The 23096-nt window shown below is 57.1% G+C and overlaps 9 protein-coding genes and 1 non-coding gene across 10 annotated transcripts; 5 read left to right on the top strand and 5 right to left on the bottom strand.

The window, feature by feature from the left end:
* Positions 1-1965: 1965 nt before the first annotated feature.
* BBK36DRAFT_1139690 (hypothetical protein) lies at positions 1966-4743 on the top strand (the record flags this gene model as incomplete). Its single annotated transcript, XM_024893328.1, has 4 exons — positions 1966-1977; positions 2068-2451; positions 2548-2862; positions 2929-4743. The coding sequence occupies 4 exons, from the start codon at positions 1966-1968 to the stop codon at positions 4741-4743; spliced, it is 2526 nt and encodes an 841-aa protein (XP_024751508.1).
* Positions 4744-5274: 531 nt separating this feature from the next.
* On the bottom strand, positions 5275-5362 carry BBK36DRAFT_t64. The gene has a single exon. It is a non-coding gene; the product is annotated as a tRNA-Tyr (tRNA).
* A 628-nt stretch (positions 5363-5990) lies between these two features.
* Positions 5991-6668, bottom strand: BBK36DRAFT_1164334 (hypothetical protein; the record flags this gene model as incomplete). The annotated part of the gene is made up of 3 exons (XM_024894634.1): positions 5991-6343; positions 6443-6460; positions 6533-6668. 3 exons carry the CDS (start codon positions 6666-6668, stop codon positions 5991-5993), a joined length of 507 nt encoding a protein of 168 aa, XP_024751507.1.
* A 538-nt stretch (positions 6669-7206) lies between these two features.
* BBK36DRAFT_1115462 (hypothetical protein) lies at positions 7207-9202 on the top strand (the record flags this gene model as incomplete). The annotated part of the gene is made up of 3 exons (XM_024890133.1): positions 7207-7457; positions 7520-7960; positions 8023-9202. 3 exons carry the CDS (start codon positions 7207-7209, stop codon positions 9200-9202), a joined length of 1872 nt encoding a protein of 623 aa, XP_024751506.1.
* Positions 9203-9249: 47 nt separating this feature from the next.
* BBK36DRAFT_1134855 (nitrogen permease regulator 2) lies at positions 9250-11136 on the bottom strand. The gene is given in 7 exon segments (XM_024892441.1): positions 9250-9269; positions 9280-10162; positions 10247-10629; positions 10669-10684; positions 10712-10813; positions 10892-10966; positions 11109-11136. The coding sequence occupies 5 exon segments, from the start codon at positions 10932-10934 to the stop codon at positions 9408-9410; spliced, it is 1299 nt and encodes a 432-aa protein (XP_024751505.1). The 5' UTR covers positions 10935-10966; positions 11109-11136; the 3' UTR covers positions 9250-9269; positions 9280-9407.
* An 875-nt stretch (positions 11137-12011) lies between these two features.
* On the top strand, positions 12012-13402 carry BBK36DRAFT_1195141 (ubiquitin-domain-containing protein; the record flags this gene model as incomplete). Its single annotated transcript, XM_024896882.1, has 3 exons — positions 12012-12440; positions 12539-12932; positions 13107-13402. 3 exons carry the CDS (start codon positions 12012-12014, stop codon positions 13400-13402), a joined length of 1119 nt encoding a protein of 372 aa, XP_024751504.1.
* Positions 13403-14201: 799 nt separating this feature from the next.
* BBK36DRAFT_1207140 (NAD(P)-binding protein) lies at positions 14202-15696 on the top strand (the record flags this gene model as incomplete). Its single annotated transcript, XM_024897381.1, has 4 exons — positions 14202-14234; positions 14350-14485; positions 14614-14928; positions 15167-15696. 4 exons carry the CDS (start codon positions 14202-14204, stop codon positions 15694-15696), a joined length of 1014 nt encoding a protein of 337 aa, XP_024751503.1.
* A 283-nt stretch (positions 15697-15979) lies between these two features.
* Positions 15980-19231, bottom strand: BBK36DRAFT_1195133 (ARM repeat-containing protein). Its single transcript, XM_024896881.1, has 2 exons — positions 19032-19231; positions 15980-18944 (listed from the first exon to the last, which is right to left on the bottom strand). Exons 1-2 carry the CDS (start codon positions 19197-19199, stop codon positions 15984-15986), a joined length of 3129 nt encoding a protein of 1042 aa, XP_024751502.1. The 5' UTR covers positions 19200-19231; the 3' UTR covers positions 15980-15983.
* Positions 19232-19892: 661 nt separating this feature from the next.
* BBK36DRAFT_1115477 (class II aaRS and biotin synthetase) lies at positions 19893-21392 on the top strand (the record flags this gene model as incomplete). Its single annotated transcript, XM_024890134.1, has 1 exon — positions 19893-21392. One exon carries the CDS (start codon positions 19893-19895, stop codon positions 21390-21392), a length of 1500 nt encoding a protein of 499 aa, XP_024751501.1.
* Positions 21393-21817: 425 nt separating this feature from the next.
* BBK36DRAFT_1157854 (hypothetical protein) lies at positions 21818-22296 on the bottom strand (the record flags this gene model as incomplete). Its single annotated transcript, XM_024894043.1, has 2 exons — positions 21818-22020; positions 22134-22296. 2 exons carry the CDS (start codon positions 22294-22296, stop codon positions 21818-21820), a joined length of 366 nt encoding a protein of 121 aa, XP_024751500.1.
* Between the last annotated feature and the right edge of the window lie 800 nt (positions 22297-23096).

The raw sequence follows: 23096 nt of genomic DNA, 5'->3' as shown, positions 1-23096 counted from the left end.
GATCTCACGTTGTTGTCATGCCCTCATTATCTCAGTCTATGCTCATACTAGTAGTACTTGCAAGTCACAGCTTCTTCGTGGCCAATGCAGCTGCAAGTGGCATCGCGTGTACCTTTATGGTACAAATTGGTGTTCTGTAGTTCTTCTTCTTCCATCCCCTGCAACAACAGCAGCTACCCTACTTTATCACCTCAGATGTCGATGCATATATGCGCTTTATACCGATGCTTCTGCCAATATCTTTTCATGTTGCTTCCAGATCTCATTACTATATCTGTGTCTGACTCGAGATGCGAGTCGAGGCAGGCGCAGGTAGGCATATACTACCTCAATCACATACTGTACACTTACCCAATACCGTGTCGTGTGGCAGACATCCAACGAAGCCTCATGCTACCGGCTACCGTAGAGCAGACGGCATCGACTCTCCACCGCATGTGCTGTGGATGCCCTGCTTGATTGGCCGTCCCCAGATGTTGCTAGTCGCTCCGCCGGGCTGGTGCTAATCTCTGACTTGACCCGAACACAAATAGGCTGATAGTCGATCCAGGGACTCGCGAGGCACGGGGGTCCTCCAGACACCCTCAGCGCCTCTGGACGGCTAGCGAGGACCCTGCGAATTCTGCCGGCGTCATCGGGTTGCATCGTCCATCCCTCATCCATACTGTACAGCTTCCTGTGCCGTGGGCTGAGAGCTTTGTGCTGGATCCCGAGAGATTCCCATCCATTGTTTCCCAACAATGCCCAGCAACCACGAAAGACGACTCCTTAAGAAACTCGTCCCTGAGTGCTGGAACCATTTCGCAGTGAATGGCAGGCAATATCACATGCAAATTCAAGACAAAGACAACGGCAATTGCTCGTACAGGCAACTGAGGCCCAGTCTCGATTCCCCACGCCATGCATCCATCCTTGGGGATCCCCCACTCGCGAAGCTCGTCCCCACTGCATGTAACATGGACCACAATGAGGCCGATCATGGCAGTCTCACGATACTACTGCAAATCACTTGCTCGCTACGCACTACAGACCACAATATGCGTCGACATGTGACAAAGTGCCCATGCCTCCGCAAGAGAGACGGTGCATTAGGACTCTGCTCCGCGAAACCCTCCACGACCCCTGAGCCTCTCGTCGCCCGCATCCCAGCTACGACGGCATCCGTGGAGAAATGGAGCAAGGCTTGCCTCAACAATTTGCACGTGTGGCGCCCAACAATCTTGTACCCCTGGCACAGCTCGTTGCTCAAGCATGTGGTTCAGCCATTGGCTCCAGCTGCTGTTGCGTTTGGCGCGCTATCCATGGATCGTGAGGCAGGTCACCAGCCGTTTGCGCGCCGCAAGACGGTGATCCCTGCGTTGCAGAGCAGAAGGCTGTTGTTGAACAGCAGCCAGTGTTTTTGACATGTGAAAGTGGTCACAATGGTTAGGCGTGATATGCTGGCTGGCAAGCAAGCAAGCGACCTGTCCTTCTCAACCGCTGCTCGAGTTACACAGTACCAGTTGCTTTATCCAGGCTGGCAGGACGCGCCAAAGACAATGCTGCCCGCTCTTGAATGTGGGCTCTTGTGCGTGCTGCAACCCCAGCCTGCGTCTCGATATAGCCGTGGGCGTGAGAGGCAGTCGTCTCGTAGGTATCGGTTCACGTGGGAGCTGGTGTTTTGTACTTTGACGATCAGCTCTGAGCAGGCAGCCTGAAGGCATACTCTCGTAGACAATGATGTACTTGTACTTGCTGCTAGAATAGACGCAACATCGAAGCCAAGTCTCTGGCCTTTGTCCACCTCCAAGCACAGCTACCTTATTTACCCTCTCCTCTTCCTCTCTTCTTACTTCCAATCTTCCTCTCCCAGTTCCATCTTCTCACCATTTTCAACCTCTTCCCCTTTATACCTGGATTCAACACCAATCCTTGTCTCGTGATTAATTCCCTCTCTACTCTCTCCTAGAAAAATGAGAGAATACCATGGCTTTTCCTGTAAGCTGCTACTACCATTACCGGGAATCTCCTCTCCTGCACTGTCGAGAAGAATCCATATGCTGACCAAATCTCCTCTTCTCCCCCCAGGGTGGTAACATTAACATTTTGCCTTGTGGCACCGAGATCAATCCTCTATATGCTGTCATAGCAGCCACTCTCCTTGGTGGCATTGCCATTTCAAGCTTGGTTGCCTCTCGAGGCGCCGGCAGAGATGACGAGACGCCTGGCATGCTCCGGTCGTTTGTCCTCTTCTTTTACTCTTGCTTCATCAAACCCCACCAGGGCGGTTCCAAGGCTTCCCAGCAGGACGCCCTCGAGAGCTTCTACAAGAAGCAGGCCGGGGCTTATGATGCCACTCGCAAGCTTCTTCTTCGCGGCCGCGAGGACATGCTTGCTCTTGTTGCTGCCCAGCTTGAGGCGAAAGCCAAGATGGCCTCTGGCGACAACAAGACCAAGCGTATATGGGTCGATGTGAGTAGCCCCTGACACCCACCCTTCTACTGGACTTGAAGAAGAGTCCAGACAAGACGAGACGCGGGACATTCGGTGCTGACTAGAGATGATTAGGTCGGAGGCGGCACTGGTTGGAACATTGAGGCCATGGCGCGCTTCGTCGACGTCCCCAGCTTCTTCTCCAGCGTCTACCTCGTCGACTTCTCCCCCTCTCTCTGCGAGGTGGCTAGGAAGCGGTTCGAGAGGCTCGGGTGGAAGAACGTCCGAGTCGTCTGCCAGGACGCCCGCAAGTTCCGCCTCGAGGATTACGAGACTGGCATGAGGCAGCAGGTTGCTCCGCGATCTCCCTCGCTCAGCTATCTCACCCAGCAGCGCCAGGATTACGGCGGTGCCGACCTGGTCACCTTTTCGTACAGCTTGTCCATGATTGTGAGTCCCGTTGAGCTTCAACAGATAGATCGATTGTTCAAGTTATCCCACTAACTCCCGCCGCAGCCCGACTACTACTCTGTCGTCGACTCTGTCAACTCGCTGCTCGCCCCTCATGGTATCCTGGGAGTTGTTGACTTTTACGTTCAGAACCAGATTGACTTCTCGTTCCGCAACTACACCGGCGGCCTCGTGGACCGTCACGTCAACATGCTGTCTCGCAACTTCTGGCGTGCCTGGTTCGACATTGACCGCGTTGGTCTCGAGCCCGGCCGCCGCGATTACCTCGAGTACAAGTACGGCACTGTCCTCAACTACAACTTCCGCAACCGCACTCTCGGCTACATCCCGTACTACATCTGGGTTGGATGCCACAAGAAGCCATTCTCGCCGTCGAGCCTGCCTCATGAGATTGTTGAGCGCATCGACGCCCTGGCTACGGAGTCGCCCTACCTGTACCCTGCGAACCAGGGAGATGCTCTGACCCGTGCGATTGAGAGGTCTGCACCAGAGATTCGCTCCAAGGCCTTCATCACCGCCATCGAGAACCTGTCTGCCAACCTGCCTCTCCCCTCCTTCTTCTATCAGAACCACCACTGGCGCATCTACTACGACGACAGGCTCCAGAAGCACACCCAGTTCAACGATGAGTACATCTACGCCTTTACCTGGGAGGATGCCCGTGTCGACGAGCGCCTGCTCAAGCTTGGTCCTGACGACAAGGTTCTCGCCATCACCTCTGCGGGAGACAACATCATCTCGTATCTTGCCCAGAGCCCTGCCCGCGTTCACGCCGTCGACCTCAACCCAACGCAGAACCACCTCCTGGAGCTCAAGGCCGCAGCCTATACCGCTCTGCCGTATGAGGACTTTTGGAAGATCTTTGGCGATGGAAAGCATCCTGAATTCCGCAACATCCTCATCACCAAGCTGTCTCCCCATCTCTCTGGCCGCGCGTTCCAGTACTGGCTCAAGAACACCCACGTCTTCCAGAACAACAAGGGCTACGGCCTCTACGACACTGGTGGCTCTCGCCATGCTATTCGGGCCTTCCGCTGGATCTCTCGCGTCTTTGGTCTGCAGTCCGCCGTCAAGAAGCTCCTGTCCGTCCGCACCCTGAACGAGCAGCGCGAGATCTGGCGCAACAAGATCCGACCCGCCCTGCTGTCCAAGCTCATCTGCAACCTGGTGGTTGCCCAGGAGAGCTTCCTCTGGGCCGCCCTCGGCGTCCCCAAGAACCAGCTGGCCATGATTGAGAAGGACCACGCCAACTCGGACGTTGTCAAGCAGGGCAAGGCAAAGAACACGCGCTCCCACGCCGTCTGGCACTACATGGTCAACACCCTGGACCCCGTTGCCGAGGAGACTCACATCGGCACCGACAACCCCTACTACTACGTCTGCCTGGACGGCAAGTTCTCGCGAGAGTGCCACCCCGAGTATCTCCGCCCCGAGGTCCACGCCAAGCTGTCCCGCCCCGGCGCCCTCGACGGCCTGCGCATCCACACCGACGAGCTCGAGGAGGTGATTGCCCGCATCAGCCCCGGCACGCTCACCGTCGCCGTCATCATGGACAGCATGGACTGGTTCGACACCGGCTCCCACGCCGCGGCCGCCCAGATCAGCAAGCTCAACCGGGCGCTCCAGATGGGCGGCCGCGTCCTCCTGCGCACCTCTGCCCTGAGCCCCTGGTACATCAAGGTCTTTGAGGCCCACGGCTTCACGGCCCGGTGCCACGGCTCCCGCGTGGACGGCGCGTGCATTGATCGCGTCAACATGTATGCCAGCTGCTGGATCTGCACCAAGACGGAGAACCTGCCGCCGCCTACGCCTGAGTTTGACCGCATTGGCGGAAGCGACATCACCAGTCTGACCATCTGAACTGGCCTGCTATACTTGTATGCCTAGTACATGTAGGGGATGACGAAGGGGGTATCGTCCAACACTGTACCCAGGATTGGAAGGATGGCGAGTTGACAGTAGCATGAGAATGATAGCATGGGTCGAGATACATGATATGAAGAATGCAACGACAGTCATGTGCTTGCAACATAGCCAAGAGATTCTGAATGAGCAGTGCGATTTTGTCTCACCAGTGAGCTGAGTCAATTGACCTTTTCAGTCTTTGTCAACCTTGTATCGATTCAAGTTCATTATATGGGCTGCTTGAGAACTCCCGTGCCAACGTCTTGACAGTAATTCATTCCCCTTTTGGTAAATACTCGCGTCTCCTCAGGAGAGGTAGAAAACGAGCGAAAGGAACAGGGAGGGATACAGAAAAAGAGAAATTGAAGGGGAAGAAAAAAAAAAGAAAGAAATTTGAGACAATGTAGTACGTAGAGAGATTACAATAAGAGAGAGAAAGAAAAGAAAAGTGCAAAAAAATGTAACTCTTCTCCGGGGAGAATTTGCTCTCCGGGGACGGAATCGAACCGCCGACTTTCTGATGAGATGTTATCCATTACAGTCAGACGCCATGAACCAACTAGACCACCCAGAGGATGTTGAAGAGTTGCGGGGAGGCTTCTGTATTGGGTACATAAGCCTTACTCGTTTGTGGCGTGGGGCGACGGAGCTGGGGATTTCTTCCATGTGGGGGGGCAACGAGCTCGAAAAGCATTTTGTGCTATGGATGGTTGAAGCTTATAGTATGTGCAACTCGTTGATCTCCTCTTTCCACATAGTGAAGTTTGTATGTTGCTGGAGGATTGGATCATCCAAGTGCGTCGAAATCGAGTTATTGTAGAGAGATGAAGATGTTGACTGCCGCTTGAGGGTTGAAAAGCATGATATCATCGAGCCTCGAACATAAGTACGGCCGCGAGCTACTACATGAGAGACCCTAACATGCATTGTCGTTCGTGATGTCACATCTCGGGAACAGAAATATGCTGTTCCTCAAGAGCAGCACGAAATTGGTGAAAACGGTACCGTTTACTTCTCCTGACAATACTTCTATACAGGCGCTCACAGCCCTTGTGGCCCAAATAGCGCATAATATCAGTTACAAAGGGCCTCCCAAAAACGTGAGAGCAATCCACCACCTCAGCACCCCAGAATCAATGAATTGACGATATTTTCCATTTTCAATCCCCTCACCCCCCTCCTCTTCTTAAACCTCACCCGCCTCATGCCTTCCAGAGCTTCTTAACCGCCTCAGTAACACCAACGTCGTTCGTCTCAAACTCGTACAAGCCCACGCCGACGGTGAGCGTCGCGAGGTTCAGGCCCCACATGAAGAGCTTCCGCAGGCCCGGGTGAGACTTCTGGGGGATGTAGTCGATGATGACGGACTGGAAGCCGATGTGGGAGTGCAGCAGGACGGCGGAGCACAGGATGGCGTCGGTGGTGGGGTTGAGGGAGCCGGCGGCGAAGGGCGCGACGGTGAGAGGCACGAGGCCCGCGGCGAGGAGGCGCTCAAAGGTCCAGTGGTACGAGCCGTGGGCGGCGCTGGGGGGCGGGATCGGGGCAGGATCGTTGACTGGAGGGCTCGTGGGTTAGCTGTGTTGTGCTTCTTGTTGTCGTCACAGATGCGACATGTGAAAGAGTCAAGGCTGGATGTCAGGTTTGCGCGCCGTACCTGTGCCCTCAATTCGCTCTATGGAAACATTGTGTTAGCTTTGCGTCAACTAGAAAATCGCCATTCCTGCAGGTTTCTGGGAATTCTCACGAGGTCCGGGGGACAGGAAAGCAGAGCGCCGAGTCGACGTGTGGAAAGCAGAGGCCCTCAGGGCGCTGTTCCGGAACGCAGGCTTCGCCGCCAGCGCAGTCTGCCGCAGCAGGGAAGGTCGCACAATCGAGGCCATGGCTGACGCAGACAGACAATCTCGGGCTCTGGGGTTGAAGATTTCGAAGAGACTTGGCGGGGACACTCTGTTTGCGCTGGCAAGGAAATATCACAGCTTCTTCCAGCACAAGTTCCGATATGGTCGGGATGACGGGCAACGAGATGGACGAAACTCGACCGGGAACAGCGTATTGCCGAGGATGCTCGAATTGCGAGCTCCGTGATTGGCTGAGGCCGTTCCGAAGCAACTGGGGAGCGGGGCGCAACAATCTATTTCCGGGCCGCGAAGGTAGAAGATGCAGGTCTGCTCTGATTGGCTGGCTTTTAGAGGTTCGCATGTGAATTTTTGTGGCAGGTCGATCCAAGAACTCGCATTGAAAATGTACATCAAGGTGGGATGAAGTTTGTGGTGACGCCCTGATACGATACGATACGCCTCCCTTTGTGCAGCTTGTACCCCGACGCTCAGGATTGTGGGCATGGTGACTTTGAGTGCATCTTGATTGCGTCTTGATTCTCAAGTCGGTGGCCCTCTGGCGGCGTTTACACCGTTTGCGATGGCTCCTCAGACAGCCATGGCCAAGGCCCTGCTCGTGCTGCGATGCGCCAGCTCCCGACATGCCGCTGGCCAGTCCTCCTGGGCCCTGAGCCGACTTCACAGAGCGCGCGGCATAGCGACGTCGTACCTGGAAAAGGTCGCGGAAGGCAACAAGCGCTGGGAGGAAAAGGCAGTGAAGATCAAGAATGGCGAGCTGCCTCATGTCTGGGATATCCTTGACGAGAGAGGCTATATCAAGGACGTCGCGGGGTATGTATACTCTCTCTCCTCTCCGTCGAAACGTGTTCAATGGCTGATGTCCCTGTCTCTAGAACCCCCGAAAAGATCAAGGAACTGATGCGGGTCAAGCGAATAGGCGCCTACGTCGGCGTCGACCCCACGGCAGACTCCATGCACGTCGGCCACCTGCTCCCCATGATGCCTCTCTTCTGGCTGTGGTTCCACGGCCACCCCGCCGTGACGCTCCTCGGAGGCGCGACGGCGCGAATTGGCGATCCGACCGGCCGCTTAGAGTCGCGCGACATCTTGTCCAACGCGGACATTTCCAAGAACGTCACCAAGATACACTACCAGCTGTCGAGGCTATGGCACAACGTGGCGGCCCTGAGGGACAAGTACGGCTACGAAAAGGATTGGGCGGCGAAGCAGCGGCTGCTCAACAACAGCATGTGGCTGCAGGGCTTGACCATGTATGATTTCACCAAGAGGCTTGCACGATATACCAGGATTGGGCCAATGTTGTCACGCGATACGTGAGTCTCATCTCTTTCCCTCTCCGCTGTCTCGTTCTCTTCTGCTAACGGATTCGAACCAGCGTCAAGCGGAAAATGACAGAGGGCGACGGCATGTCACTGGGCGAATTCATGTATCCCCTCTTCCAGGGCTGGGACTTCTGGCACATGTACCAGAAGCTGGGTGTGCAGATGCAGATTGGCGGCTCCGACCAGTACGGAAACATTGTCGCCGGCATCGATGCCTTGAAGATTGTCAGAGAGTCCGAGGAATTTCCCCATCTGAAGATTGATTCCACATGGCAGAACGAGCCGGTAGGCTTCACCGTGCCACTCCTGACGGATTCCGCGGGCGTCAAGTTCGGCAAGAGCACGGGCAACGCGGTCTGGCTGGACGAGTTCAAGACTTCGCCCTTTGAGCTCTACGGCTACTTCATGCGACGGTCGGACGAGGAGGTCGAGAGCCTCCTGAAGCTATTCACCTTCATGCCGATGACCAAGATCCAGGAGGTCATGGTCGAGCACCAGGCCGACCCAGCGAAGCGCATCGCCCAGCACACACTCGCGTTCGAAGTCCTATCTCTCGTCCACGGCTCGCAGCGGGCCGTGCAGGAAGCCCAGCAGCACCAGTTCCGCTTCGGCGGACAGCTGCCGTACTACATCAGGGAACCCGCCCCCGAGACGGGCATCCTGACGCCCAACACGGCGCCGCGGAAGGACATTGAGCTACCCCACTCGGTGCTCAAGCTCTCGCCCGCCAAGATCCTCTACGCGGCCGGCCTCGTCAACAGCGCCAGCGAGGGCCAGCGGCTCGTCGCGCAGCAGGGCGCGTACGTCGCCGCCCGGCCCGGCCAGAAGCGCGGCCTCGTGCCGGGCAACCTCGATTGGACGCCCATGAAGCTGTGGTTCCCCGAGGAGACGGCCAAGTTTGTCATTGACGACAAGCTGCTGATCCTGCGCAAGGGCAAGCACAACGTGCGCATCATCGAGCTCGTCAGCGACGAGGAGTGGACGGCGAGCAAGCGCATCTATCCCGGGCAGCCCTTCACCGGCGTCGTTCGACAGGTCAAGGAGCAGCTGAGGGCCGAGGCGGAGGAGAAGGGCGAGCATATGTCGAATAGGAGGATCGTTACGGAGCTCAACAGGAGGAAGCGGGAGGAGGAGGGTGTCAGGGTGCCGAATAACCCCGACATTGAGCTGCCGAGGAGGGTGCCGTCGTGGCTGAAGAGGGGCAAGGTGAACAAGGGTGACTCATCGAGGTAGTAGAAGTGGACTTGAGAGAGAACAAATGGCCCATTATCTGCGATTTCCATCGCGTTGTAACATTATCGTTTGGAAAGAAAAAAAAGGGGGAAAGGGAAGAAAAGGCATGTATGATATGATTATATAGATTTCACGAAAACCTAGATGCTGTATATAGTATAGATATCAAAATGATACTCCTGAAACTCCTTATTCTTCCAGAAAGCTACCTGTAAAACACCGTGATGTCGCCCCTGGGAACGGGCAACATCTTGAGCCTATCCATGACCTGGTCATTGGTCAAGTTCTGCTCCGTCATGATCTGATCCATGTGGTGGCACCCGTCGGTGTATTTTTGCAACGGGTCGCCGCCCGCCAGCGGCCTGCTCTGCCCCGTCGCGAGCGAGGCGAGATACTGCTTGGAGACGACGTACTTGTGCACGCGGTAGAGGCAGCCCTTGATGACGCCAAACTGGACGAAGCGGCGGATGTCGATGTAGGACATGAGCTCGAAGCCGGCGTCGCGGTGGTTCATGATCCACTCCTTGACGCTCTTGCCGGGCGCGAAGGAGGCCATGAAGCGGATGAGCAGGTAGTTGCTGACGCGGGCCCTGCCGTGGGAGACGTAGCCGGCGCACTCGTCGACGATGCCGTCGACGTTGCGGATGAAGTCGTGGATGCCCGGCCGGGGCGCGTAGCAGGAGCTGAAGAAGAAGATGTCGAGCAGCAGGATGGTGTCGTAGTAGAGCAGGTGGCGGATGGCGATCTTGGCGAGGTCGAGGGAGACGCAGGCCTCGTGGGCGATGCGGCGGACGTCGGAGACGCCGTCGATCCTGGCGACGACCTTTTGCAGCGTGATGTCCCAGGTCGGGTCGACGATCTCGGGGAACTTTGTGCGGGCGACGGGGACGTGCCAGCCCTTGACGACGGGGGGCGTGGCGTGGTGGGGGAAGAGCTTCATGTTGATGATGTTTGCTTCGTCTGTAGCGATTCTGTGAGCACTTCTTTACTCCGTATGCAAATGTGATGATTGGTGGTGAGACGGGAGAGTGTGAGAAAACTCACCAACCGGAATCATGCACTCGCCGTAGTTGTTGAGATCCTCCTTGACAATCTCCAGCAGGCTCTCAATGGGCCTGCGCACGGCGTCGTCCTCGGGCCCCTTTGCCTCGCTGAGGCTGAGGTACTCGTTCTGCTTCTCCATCTCGGCAAAGGTCTCGGCGAGGCAGCGGACGACGGTCTCAAAGGGCGAGTGGTCGCATTCGGCGTCGACGAGCAGGCCAAAGTTGAAGATGAACTCGTTGCGCATGTACTTTGTGTGGGGGATGACGACGGGGAAGCCCAGGATGGTGTACTTGCCGTCGGGGGAGTTGACGGAGACGTAGCGGTTGCAGAAGGCCTGGCGGGGGATGATGTATTCCTGGAGGATCTCGAAGTCGATGAGCGGGCTGTTGTTGGTGGTGCTGTTGTTGTTGCTGTTGTGATTGGTGGTGGTGTTGTTGTTGCTGCTGTGATTGGTGATGGTGGTGGTGGTGGTGTTGTTGTTGTTGTTGTTGTTGTTGTTGCCGGAGGATGAGGATAGGTTGAAGGCGGTGATGCAGCCTGGGGGGGATTGGGCGACGATTTTGGGGCCTGGGAGGGGGATTGTGAGCTTTGTGATGGTCTGAGGCATAGGTATGGAGGGGGGGATTAGATGTGATGAGGACATACCTTCCTGGGGGAAGAATCGCGCGTAAAAGATGCCGAGGATCATGGTGATGATGAGTGCAGCGGCATGGCGCTGAAATCAAATGTCTTTCTACGGGTTTGCTGAAGCCGTCATGTCATGTCGACTTGAGGCGATGGCCTGATGGTCTTGAGAAGGGCCAAGGTCTATATGAGATGGGGGTTTATAGCGGTCGTTGAGATTGATTTTGGTGGATGTGAGGTGAGATGAAGAGACGAGGTTTGAATAAACTTTTCGCTTCTGGTGCTTGAGGCGCATGTCCGTTGGTGAGTACATGTATTTGATTCGCAGTATGCCGGACTTGGACATGGAGTCTCCCCGCTAAGACGCTAAGCCCAGGGTTGCTGTATGGAGGCTTTAAAGCTACTTCATCTGATTTACATGAGTTGTGATAGAGTTATGAGTGGTAATCAAATTATTCAGATTCATCTACCCAGGCTCGAATCATCTTTCTTGACTTGACGTATCGCTTAGTGTCCTTGTCATGTTCAGGTCGTGTGAGAGATCCCGGGTAGCTGAAAGAAGCAATGGCTGAGCCCATGCGTTGAGCTGAGCCTTAGTCAGTATCACCGAACAAATGGACGGGCATGTGTCCATAGAAGCCAACGGACTGCAATGGAAGCGCATTGATAAGTGCAGCAGTTGCCTGGACTGATGGCTTGTTCCCAGACCTCTTGTAGGAAGAGAACCAGGACTTGACAGTAACAGTGCACCTCGTCCACTAAACCATAGCACTGCTGCCGCCATCTCAGGCACCAAAGAAGCACTGGAGTCCAGTGAACCCGCACATCAGTTGAGGTGAGCGTCCGTCTCTGCCCCACCAGCCGCCTCAGCCTCTCGTCGTCACCTCTGCTCGTCTGGTGGTGCCTTATGTAAACTGCCGCATCTCGCCACAGACGCATTTTCCCACCTCATCCAACAACCCGACCGTTGACCAGCTTCTCGCATCTTTAGCAGCGCGGCTTTCGTCCTGCTGGTCTGCTATCGCGACTCTGATTCTCCCACCTCTGTTCCTACGCACGACAGACAGCGACCGTCGATACCCCTCTGCCCCCCTCTCTCACATCTCCCTCTCCCACATCGTTCGTTTGCTTCCGCCTCGCCATGGCCGACAACGCAGAGGCGGGCGGCGATGCCCAAGTCACCTTCAAGGTCAAGACGGCGCAGGAGGGCTCGCACACCATCACCATGCCCGAGTCGGCGACGGTGCTGGAGCTCAAGACGAAGCTGTCCACGGCCGAGTTCGAGAACATCCCGGTCGAGCGCCAACGCCTCATCTACTCCGGCCGCGTCATGAAGAACGACGACACGCTGGCCACGTACAAGATCAAGCCTAACAACACTATTCACATGGTCAAGAGTGCCGCCAGCAACGCCGCCCCGGCGGCCTCCGCGTCGACGCCCACGCCCGCCGCGCCCACCAACATGGCGTCCGGCACCGCCAACAACCCGCTGGCCGGCCTGACGGGCGCCAGGTACGCCGGCCACCAGATCAACCTGCCCGGCATGGACATGTTTGGCCCTGACGGCGGCGTAAGTGCTTTCCCCCGCGTCTCCCGACGTTGTGGTTGTGGTTGTGGTTATGGCTATGGTTCCTGTGACTGACGCTTCCTGGGGATGTATGCAAACAGATGGGCCCTCCCATGGACGAGGAACGATTGTCCCGCATGATGTCCGATCCCAACGTGCAGCAGTCCATGAACGAGGCCCTCAACAACCCCGACTTCATCAACATGCTCATCGACTCGAACCCGATGCTGCGCAACGTCCCCAACGCCCGCGAGATCATCACATCCCCGTTCATGCGCCAGATGATGAGCAACCCGCAGATGATGGCACAAGCGATGCGCATGCAGCGCGCAATGGGCAGAGGCGGCGACGCCGCCTTCCCTGCCCCTGGCGCCACGGACACCACACCCGAGGGCGCGCCCGCGACCGACGGCTCCGCCGGTCAGGGCACCACGCCGCAGCAGAACCCTTTTGCGAACCCGTTCATGCTGCCGGGCTTCATGGGGGGCGCGGGCGGTGCTGGCGGCGCCAACGGCCTCAGCATGCTCCAGCAGATGCTCAACTTTCCCCCTCCGCCCCAGGCTGGCTCAGGGACGGCCTCGGCGACGACCGGATCGGCGACGACGGGAACCGGAAGCGACGCAAACACCACCAATACGAGTGCCGGTTCGGGCACCACTGCTAGCACAGGCACGGGCCAGCCCCAGGCGGCGGCGAACCCCTTCGCGGCCCTGTTCCCTCCCCCGGCGGCCGGGGGCGCGAACCCCTTTGCCATGGGTCCGGAGCAGTTCCAGCAGATGATGCAGATGTTTGCGCCGCAGGCAGCGGCTCCCTCGGACAATAGGCCGCCCGAGGAGCGCTATGCGGAGCAGCTTAGACAGCTCAACGACATGGGATTCTACGACTTTGACCGCAACGTGGCCGCCCTTAGACGCAGCGGAGGAAGCGTGCAGGGTGCTGTCGAGCACCTGCTCGGGGGAGTCTAAGCAGTTGGAGGACGGGCAACATCTGCCGGCTTTTCATTTCTAGGATCAAGCGTGGATGATGATGGAAGCGATGAGATATCTGGCTAATAATATTGGCCACAGCGCCACGACGAGCGAAGGGGGACGTGGACAGGCCTTTTCTTTTACCTTTTATGAGAGACTGGGCCGCGAGAGAGTTTGCATGGCAACCGGGCGCGACTTCACTCTGTGTACTTTTTTTTCTTCTTGCCGTAATGAGAAGTATTGTGTATAAAGACGACCGGTAGACGCCGTTGCAGATATGCTGGTGCGGCTCCGTAGCAGGGGCTGTCACTGGAAGTGAGGGTGAGGAGACGGAGGCTGATTTCTAGCCACGATAGACAGCACAAACCCGGCGTGAATACCCTCAACCCAATGCTAGTATAGCTTCAGAGTCCAATCAATAATAAAATAACTTGCAAACAAACCCGCTCTATTCTCCATTTGATACACGGCCTCCTGCATCTCCAGATCAAGCCAGGCCGGGGCGCCTTGTTCGGCTACCTGCTTCCGAAAGGTGGGAAGATGCCTCGGCTCCTCTTCCCCCACCTCCCCAAAACGAACCCCGGATTTCTCACCTCTTAGTATTGGGCTTACCTTGGCTTGTTTGTGTACACCTTTTCCCCAACTTCATTGCCAGCTTACTTATCTTATGCCCTTGAGCTGACGTCTAAACTTTCTCGGCTCTCTTGTTCTTTTGCTTCCACCTCGATATTCCTGTTGAAACTCTCTGCAATTGGAATAGTAAAACAGTCGTCTGACTGCTATAACATCACACAAGATGCGTGGCATTGAGATTCGAAAATATGTCAAGGTCAGACCAGACAAAGCCTCACCACCTCCAACCTCATCCCCTTTCCGAGACAGCCTTGTGTCATCTCTCTATGAAAGCAAAACCGGCAGCTGCTAATTAAATCTTGTCGTTATAGAGCCCTGAAGAGCTCAAAGTCACAGACCTCCCCGACCCCGCCCCCAAAGACGACGAATATGTCATCGAAGTGCACGCCGCCGCCGCCAACTTCTTTGACATTCTCCAGGTCCAAGGCCGCTATCAGAACCAGCCCCGTAAGCTCCCCCCTATGTATCCCCCTTTCACTCTTTTCAACTCCTCATCATACCTCCTCCCTCAAACCTCCCACAGGATCTATAACCAAATCTGCAAAGAGCCTGAGCTAACAGTCCCCCTCAAACAGCCTTCCCGTGGGTAGCCGGCGCCGAATTCGCCGGCGTCGTCCTGTCCACGCCGCGCAAGTCCCGCTCGCGGCCGCGCTTCGCCGTCGGCGCCCGCGTCTTTGGCGCCGCGCAGGGCGCCTTCGCGACCAAGCTGTGCGTCCGCGAGGTCGCCCTGCTGCCCGTCCCCGAGGGCTGGTCCTTCCGCGACGCCGCGGGCCTCTTCGTCACGGCGCCGACGAGCTACGGCGCGCTGGTGGTGAGGGCGGGCGTCAAGGCGGGCGATGTCGTGCTTGTGCATGCGGCGGCGGGAGGCGTTGGGCTGGCGGCTGTGCAGGGTGAGTTTTTCATTTTTCTCTCTCTTCTTTCTTTTTCTCATGATCTGTGGTGTTTGTTTTGAGGGTGGCTGGGTGAGAGTGTGAGACGGGGTTGAGAAAAAGGAGAGTATCAAGTTGCCTCAGCTCAACTCTCCTTCTCACCCAAGCCATACACTCATCCAACACCGTTTATCAACACAGTCCTCATCATCCGGTCATCGTCAAAGCTAACAAAGCAACAATCCCCCCCCCCAAACAGTCGCCAAAGCCTTCGGCGCAACCGTCATAGCAACAGCATCCACCCCCCGCAAGCTCGACATCGCCCGCTCCTTCGGCGCCGACCACGCCCTCTCCTACGCAGACCCGGACTGGCCCGCCAAGGTAAAAGCCCTGACCCCGCGCTCCCGCGGCGTCGACATCGTCTTCGACCCCGTCGGCCTCGTCGACAAGTCCACAAAGTGCATCGCCTGGAACGGCCGCATCCTCGTCGTCGGCTTCGCGGCGGGGGCCATCGAAAAGGTCGCCATGAACAAGGTCCTGCTCAAGAACATCTCGCTCGTCGGCATCCACTGGGGCGCCTACTCGGTGCACGAGCGCGAGACGATCCCCAGGGTCTGGGAGGGCATCATGAGGCTCGTCAGGGAGGGCAAGATGAGGGGCACCGAGTATACGGATGAGGAGTTTGTCGGGCTGGACAGGGTCAAGGATGCGCTTTTGGCGCTCGGGGGCAGGGGCACTTGGGGCAAGGTTGTGATTAAGATTCCGCAGGAGGGCAGCAGTCGGCTGTAAAGGTGTGTGTGTGTGTGTGCCCTGTTGAGGCGAGATGGATGGGTGATGATACAAGTCACAAGGAAGCAAAGGGTGAACACGAGTGTTATCTTGGTTATATCAGCAGCTGTCAATTCTAATCGAATCTCTTTTCTCTTTCTCTATTTAAAACCCCCCTCACACCAGAAATCGTGAAAGGCGGTCGGTAGTTCGCTCATCCAAGTCATGTTCTCATTAACTAACATCTTGCACACCTCTAACTCGACCCCCTCCCTCAATAAACTCACTCACACGCCACACCCATTCCTTCACTGCGGTACCTCGTTCAACATCTTCTGGAAGGCGTCCATAACCGCCTTGTCCACGTTGACCACCCAGTTCTCCTGGAACACCGCCTCGCCCCCGATGCGTGCGACAACGTCCTGCAGCCTCACCTTGACAAACTGCAGCGCATTCACGCAGTGGATCGGGTCCTTGTGCTGGCTCTGCCTCTCCAGGATCATCCTCGGGGTATCATAGTCGTACACCTCCGCCTCTCCGCCCCACACCAGGCAGTCGTTGCCGGCTCCCGCGCCGTCCTGGAGCTCCATGATGACGTTTGTCCACAGGTCCAGGTAGTCTTGCAGCTTGTCCAGCACGAGCTCCTGCATGGGCGACGCCAGCTCGAGCAGGCGCGTCAGGCCGAGCAGGTACAGCTTCTGGCGTTCGAGATTGTCCATGCCCGACTGGTACGAGAACCACTCCGACGAGAGCCAAGCCCACACCTCTTGCACGTTTCCGACCGAGCCCAGCATCTGCACAAACAAGTTCGGCTCGGCTAGTAAGAGGCGCGCGAGGATGGCGAAGTAGTCACCCTGAGTCACCGTGTTGAGTCGGCTCGCCCTCTTATTGGGGCCGGTTGTTTGACGGGATTCCCAGGCGTCGTGGAGGTTGGCCACGAGCTTGTTCACAAAGCCCGTCTCGACCATGTCTTGGATGATGACGGAGACCCCCTCGGCCCCTCCCAGCTCAGCCGCCGACCGGATGAGGAGCTCGATGGAGGTTGTGGCTAGCCGGACGTGCTCCCTACTCTTAGCATCCAGGCTGTTGCTCAGCGCCACCAGTATCGGCCGTCGGAACCTGTCCTCTAGCATGGCCTCCGGGGCGATTAGGATGTAGGACTCAATGGCCGTGAGGGCCAACGACACCACCTCGGACGAGTACTCCAGCAGCGGCAGCAGCAGCTCGACCAGGTCGATGAGCTCCCGCGCAAGCGGGGGATTGCTTTGCGAGAGGATGGAACCCCACAGCTCCAGCGATTCGTCAATGAGGTTCAGGTGCAGGTCTGAGCCTGGCCTTGCCGCCTCGGCCAGCAAGGGAAGCATGGACTGCTGATAGCGCTGTGAGTTCGGGCCCATGCTCATAACGAGCGCCGAAAAAATGGCAATGACAGCCTGCTTGATCATGTATTCTTCCGGCCCCGAAGCCTCCCAGACCGAGGGCAGGGCCAGCATGAGCTGGTCTCCAAATTGTGCTACTTGCTCCTCCATGCGCGTCACCAGAATTCGAATAGATTCAAGAATGGCAAGCTTGGTCTCGTCGCTTTCCACGTTCTGAACGAGCTCCGTAAGGGCGTTGAGGACGTCTGAGGTGTATGGCAGAAACGCGGTGGCACTGAAGTCGATTTCATCGGCAACCCATCGAAGTTGCCTCGCCGCCGTGATTCTCACCACGATATCATTCGTCTCGTCGTTCGGGGAGAGAAAGTGCTGGAAAATCTGGTAGACAATCGGCCGGCTCGACTCCGCCAGCCTGACCGGCGCCCACTGACTGATGAGAATGGCAATCCGTCGCCGCAGCACCTTGTACAGGCCGCCCTGCTGCTGGGCGTCGTTGACAATGGTCGTGGCAAGGATCGTATCAAAGTCAAAGGCAGACGACACGTGCGCGGCTGAGAGACCCATGGCCGTGTACACAGCTTCCTTGGTCGCAATGTCCGCTTGCGGAGACTGCGCCGTCTGAAAGTACGACAGCAGCGGCGGCACCAGGAGCGGCTTGAAGTTGGTGAGAAGATCCAAGAAGAGCCTTTCAGAGCACGGGCGGACTTCCCATTCGTACGCGCTGCTCTCGAGCTGCTCCTGAAGTTCCCAGTCTTCCGGATCCTCCTCCCAAGCCTCGAGATCCGATCTACGAAAGACAAACAGGTGGGAGATGATGGTGTTGACGATCTGGATCACGAGGTCGTCCTTGAACAGCTCACTCTTGATAATCTCCTTGGCCCTTTCCTGCTCGGCCTTTGTCTCCGGAGATCGGTATTTGAATGTCTGCACTGGCTGAAAGGCCATTCTCACACAGGCGCGGAGGAGGAGCAGCCCTTTCAGCGCGAGCTTCTCCATCAGAGGCCCTTCTTTCTTCGCCTTGGCCCCACCTGCATCCCCCGAGCCCTGCCGGATGCCGCCCGACTGGACGAAGATTTCAGCAAAATTGGAGATGAGATCCCAGTATGCGTTGACGAGGGATATCGAGTTGGGCAGAAAAGCGAAGCTCGCCGCAAAGTGCTCGGCCTGGTCGATGTGAAACTTGGCAAACTGAAGGAGGTGCTTGCCGACCAGCTCCTGATACGGCGCGGGCACGGCCGAGTCGTGGTTCACAAAGCCCAGGAACTGGCCAAACTGGTTTTGCGACAGCGTCCAGAACTGCGTAACCGAAGTATCGTCATGAGGCCGCGCGTAGCCCACGTTAATGAGGCGACGCAGCGTCTTGAGAGCGGACAGACTATTCTCCATGGCCAAGCTGGCCTCGTCGCCGTCCCCTTGTCCCGTGGTGAGGAAGTTGCTCCATTGTGACGACTTTTCCGAATAAATCTCTGACAGGGTGTATACAAACTCGGGCGTGATCGACTGCAGCGCGGTTTGCGATTTCCTCAGCCGCGCGCTTCCCATCTCCTTGATGACTCGAAGCAGCAGCACGAGGGTGCCGTGGAGGTGATGCTGATTGCCGTTTCGAGTTGATCGCAGCAGGTGTATTATACTCGGAAGCGCCTCGGGCCAGTCTTCTGGGTAGTCGACCCGGACGATCTTGGCAATGACCAGAGCATTGTGCAGAGCCAGGTGCTTGACTTCCTCCTCGACGGTTCCCTGGAACAGCCGTGACCGTATCAAGTTCTTCTCCTCGGGGGTGATGCCGAGCTTGGAGTGCGAGAACCTCCAATTCTTGTCTATTCCGTTCTTGATCTGGATAATCGCCAGGAATCGAATCTCGAGAGGGAGTGACTTGTCGAGGAACACCGACTGGGAAGTGAGACAAAGCTCCGTTAGCACGACCAGACAAAAGGAGTCAGAGGGGGGGGGAGGGGGATGGACAAACAACGGCCGTACCTGCAACGACGAGTAATACCCGGCCTGTGACTCCCAGGTAGCGAGCTGCTGACCGGCAGCCTGTCGCTGGACGTGGTCCGAGGACGAAGTGGCCGCGTGCAACGTGCGGCAGAGCTCCTGCAGGGACAGCGGCGCCGCGTCTCCTGGGACTTCAATGGCGAAACTCATGGCCGGTGCCGAGGCCGCTCGAGACGGCAGTCAGGCTGCGAAGCTCGGTGGTGTAGACGGTGGTGAATGCGGTTACTGATGTGTCGTGTAGGATGCTGAGAGCATGAAGGCGGAAGCCCGAGGCGCAGCTGATTAGTGGATATAAGGTAAGGTGGCAGACAGAACAAGCAGAGGTTGAGGTTGAGGTTCTGTTAGCAGCTGGTTGGCGATGGTGGGGCTGAGTCTGGTCGCTGCATAAGGTGGTAGGTATTATGGTGGTGGAGAGGATTGAGTGCTTGAACCAGCCTGAATGTCATGGGTTGGCTTGGAGGGGTAGCAGCGCGAGGCTGCACCTAACCGTCTTGGATGCCGACCGGCTTCTGGGCAATAATCTCATCTTCCTTGTTGGGATTGAGGCAAATCTTGCATGATTCACTGTCAATCTTCAGCGATGCAGCCCCGATATTGTGAGTACAGGTACCTTACAACTAGGACATTGGGTGCTCTGAAGAGCCGTCTATAGCAAGACCTCGGGGAGTTTTTAGCGCCAGCATTGCCAAACTACCTTAGCCTCCCAGCCTATAAAGCATTGAAAAAGATTCCACCACGATAGACTCCGTTCTCTCTCTCCGTTACATCTATCCAGCACCGCCCAATCGCTTCGGCAGGCAAGCCATTGCTCTTCCGGCACGTCCTCCGGCACGCCCACATGCCATGATCCGCTCGCGCACCTCCAGGCTCGCCGCCTCCGCCCTCGCCAAGCGGCAGTGGACGTGCCCGGCATGCCTCTCCAGGCGCCGATACTCCAAGCAGCCCGAGAGGCGCGAGCCGCCCGATCACCGCAAGCTCGGCAACCAGCAGGAGCTCTTCATGACCTCCGTCTACAGCCCCGGCTCGCCCATTTTCCTGCCCAACGGCGCGCGCATCTTCAATCGCCTGGTGGACTTTCTGCGGAAGCAGTACGTGCGCTATGGCTTCCAGGAGGTCATCACGCCGACGATATACAAGAAGTCGCTGTGGGCCAAGTCGGGACACCTGGACAACTACGCGGATGACATGTACTCCGTGACGGGCAACAAGCGGGCTTCGGACGTGGAGGGCGGGACGGGGTGCTGCGGCGGGACGGACCATACGAAAGGCAAAGAGGGAGGAGTAGCAGAGGAGGACGACGACGACGATTACGGGCTGAAGCCCATGAACTGTCCGGGGCACTGCCTCATCTTTGCGTCCAAGCTGCATAGCTACAGAGACCTGCCCGTCCGATACGCAGACTTCAGCCCCCTCCACCGGAACGAGATCTCGGGCGCCTTGTCGGGCCTGACCCGCGTGCGCCGCTTCCACCAGGACGACGGCCACATCTTCTGCAGACCGAGCCAGGTCGAGGAGGAAATCGGCAAGACGCTGGACTTCGTCAAGACGGTGTACAGCGTGCTGCGGCTGGGCGTCAGCTACCGCCTCGCCCTGTCCACGCGGCCCGCGGACCACTACATTGGCACCGAGGAGGAATGGGCGCGCGCGGAAGACAGCCTGAAGCGAGCGCTGGACGCCTCGGGCATGGACTGGACCATCAACGAGGGCGACGGCGCCTTTTACGGCCCCAAGATTGACATTGTGCTCAAGGACTCGGAGGGCAAGGAGCACCAGACGGCCACCATCCAGCTGGACTTTCAGCTGCCGAAGCGGTTCGAGCTGGAGTACCAGGCTCCGGCGCCGGAGTACGAGGCTCGCGGGGAGACGACTACCGATCCGGAGCTTCTCGCTCATTACGGACCAGTTCGCCCGGTCATGATTCATCGTGCGGTTCTGGGGTCTGTGGAGCGGCTGTTGGCGCTTTTGATTGAAAACTACGACGGCAAGTGGCCGTTTTGGCTGAACCCGAGACAGGCCATCATCCTGACTGTCAACACGTCGGATCCGGTCGTCGAGTGGGCCGACCAAGTGCGCAACGTCCTTCTCGGCATCAAGAAGCTCGAGGCCGAGGGGCTGCCCTCCCTGGAGAGCCTCACGGGGCAGACGGGCCTGGCGGTAGACATGGATACAACGGCAAGGCCTCTGGGTACCAAGATCAGGGAGGCCCTCACGAGTGGCTATGGTCTCGTTTTGGTGGTGGGCGAGCAGGATGTCAAGAACCAGCAGGTCAGCCTGGGCAAGGAAAGGCTGAGCCCGCCTGAGCTGCGTGATAGAATGCTTCGCATGGCAGACACATTTGAATGAAGAAACTCTCCCATCTATTGATCTATCCAGTTGCGCCATGTATAACATGTATCTTCTTTTCCATCCTCTGCTCATGACCAGGTGTGAAGCTCCGACGTCCGTCAAGGTATGCGCGTCTTCCCTTTGAAGTTGTCGTCGGAAAATCCATCTCATGTGATCCTATCGCGTACGACGCCTCCCTGCCGCGACGATTCCTTCGTCGTTCAGGGAAATCTCAAGCTCGCTTCGTATTACGGCCCACGGCCTTTATCCCGTTCATCCTCAGCCAGGAGCCTTCACTACCTACCAAGACACAGCCCACCAGTCACCGCGTAGGCCCCTGCCTCGGCAGCTGTGCAGCCCTATATAATCCACCGTCAATCGTTGCGTTCGCCCCCCTCGATTTGTCCCAGCTCCTCCTTTTGCATATCCGGTTTTCGTTCGGCTTACTTTTTGTACTTGGGATCGACGTTCCCACCCGCCTGCTCGATGCGCTCAATCAGCGCCTGTCGCTGCACAATCTGGTCGCGCATGTAATCGACCGTGCGCTTCAGCACGAGGCCCTCGGATCGGCCCTGTCCCTCCAGCCCGGGCACGAGCTCGGTGAGTCGGTCGAAGCCCTCGCGGATGGCCTGGCGACGTTTTTGTTCTGCGCACGAAGCGATTAGCCTTTTGAAACTGTGTCGCAAAAGCGCGCGCGCGCGGGCCTTTGTCAACCCGCTCCCAGCTTGGGGCCATGTCAGGAATCTCTTTGTTTGTTACCTGATGCGATGTGGTTCTGCTTCTTCTCCTCCTCGGTGAGCCGCGGCTTGTCGTCTGCTGCTGCTGCTGCTGCTGATGTTGTTGTTACCGCAGCTGTGGCAGTAGAGGGCGTGGCCTTGTTGGCGTCGCCGGAGCCTGGGGTTTGGCTTGGTGAGGAGGACATTGGATCATGTGTGGTGCGGTGACGACGACGAAGAGGACATGTGATTGCCGGTGCGCATAACGAATGGATTCGGGGTGGCTCAATGCGACTCCATGCAGTGACACCTCAAAGTAAAAAATCGCATAAAGAATGGAAAAGGAAATACAGAAAGGAATCAAAATGGTAGATGCGCTGAGAGCGTTTATCCTGTCAAAGTGGTATGATTGCTTGGCCAAGCTGCGAAGAGTGTCATGGTTTGGGATCATGTCAGAAGAAGGATCACATGCTCGTCGCGCGAGCGCAAATAAGACTGGTAGGGAAAAATAAATAACATTTGATTTGATGGAACTGGAAAAGGAAACAAGCCACAGCGGCCTGTTACAGCGCTAGACGGAGATGAAAGAGCAAGGATGGTTGCCCCAGATTCTCGGGGCCGAAGAGCCGGTCCCTGCGTCTAAGGCGGGCTTTGAGCTTGGGGTTGATGCCGGTGATTGCTCAGGGAGGTGGTGTCTCTTTGTCCATCATCTAGTATTGAAAGCAAGTTGAGATTCAAAGAGCTCCTTTGTCCGGTTCCGGTGCCTGATGATGCACGCATTGATGAGTCGCATCTCATGCCAAGAATCTGTATCCTCTGCTCCGTACAACCCTGAAACTCCATCCCTTGCCCTGACGCCATTCACATGCCACTCAAGCTGCAGCCGTCCGATCATGTCTTGGGTGGTATAGGAAGCGCGTACAAATATAGTACTACTAATACCCATTTGAACGCAATGCACCGAAGCTGATGAGATGCACCTCATCTTGAAAGAGGACCTCAATGC

This window comes from Trichoderma citrinoviride (assembly GCF_003025115.1).
Source record: "Trichoderma citrinoviride strain TUCIM 6016 unplaced genomic scaffold BBK36scaffold_4, whole genome shotgun sequence".
Classification (NCBI taxonomy): domain Eukaryota; kingdom Fungi; phylum Ascomycota; class Sordariomycetes; order Hypocreales; family Hypocreaceae; genus Trichoderma; species Trichoderma citrinoviride.
The sequence above is the reverse complement of the archived record's forward strand: the minus strand, read 5'-3'. Positions and strand labels throughout refer to the sequence as shown.

What these genes read in the sequence shown, in the direction of transcription:
- BBK36DRAFT_1195133 (XM_024896881.1), bottom strand. Translation starts at nt 19,199, where the DNA reads ATGAGTTTCGCCATTGAAGTCCCAGGAGACGCGGCGCCGCTGTCCCTG. An exon ending in GGTATTACTCGTCGTTGCAG is followed by an intron (nt 18,945 to 19,031) that starts GTACGGCCGTTG and finishes CTCACTTCCCAG; the next exon opens with TCGGTGTTCCTCGACAAGTC.
- BBK36DRAFT_1134855 (XM_024892441.1), bottom strand. Translation starts at nt 10,934, where the DNA reads ATGATCCTCGGCATCTTTTACGCGCGATTCTTCCCCCAGGAAG. An exon ending in GCGATTCTTCCCCCAGGAAG is followed by an intron (nt 10,814 to 10,891) that starts GTATGTCCTCAT and finishes TCCCCCTCCCAG; the next exon opens with GCCCCAAAATCGTCGCCCAA. An exon ending in CGAGTGCATGATTCCGGTTG is followed by an intron (nt 10,163 to 10,246) that starts GTGAGTTTTCTC and finishes GAATCGCTACAG; the next exon opens with ACGAAGCAAACATCATCAAC.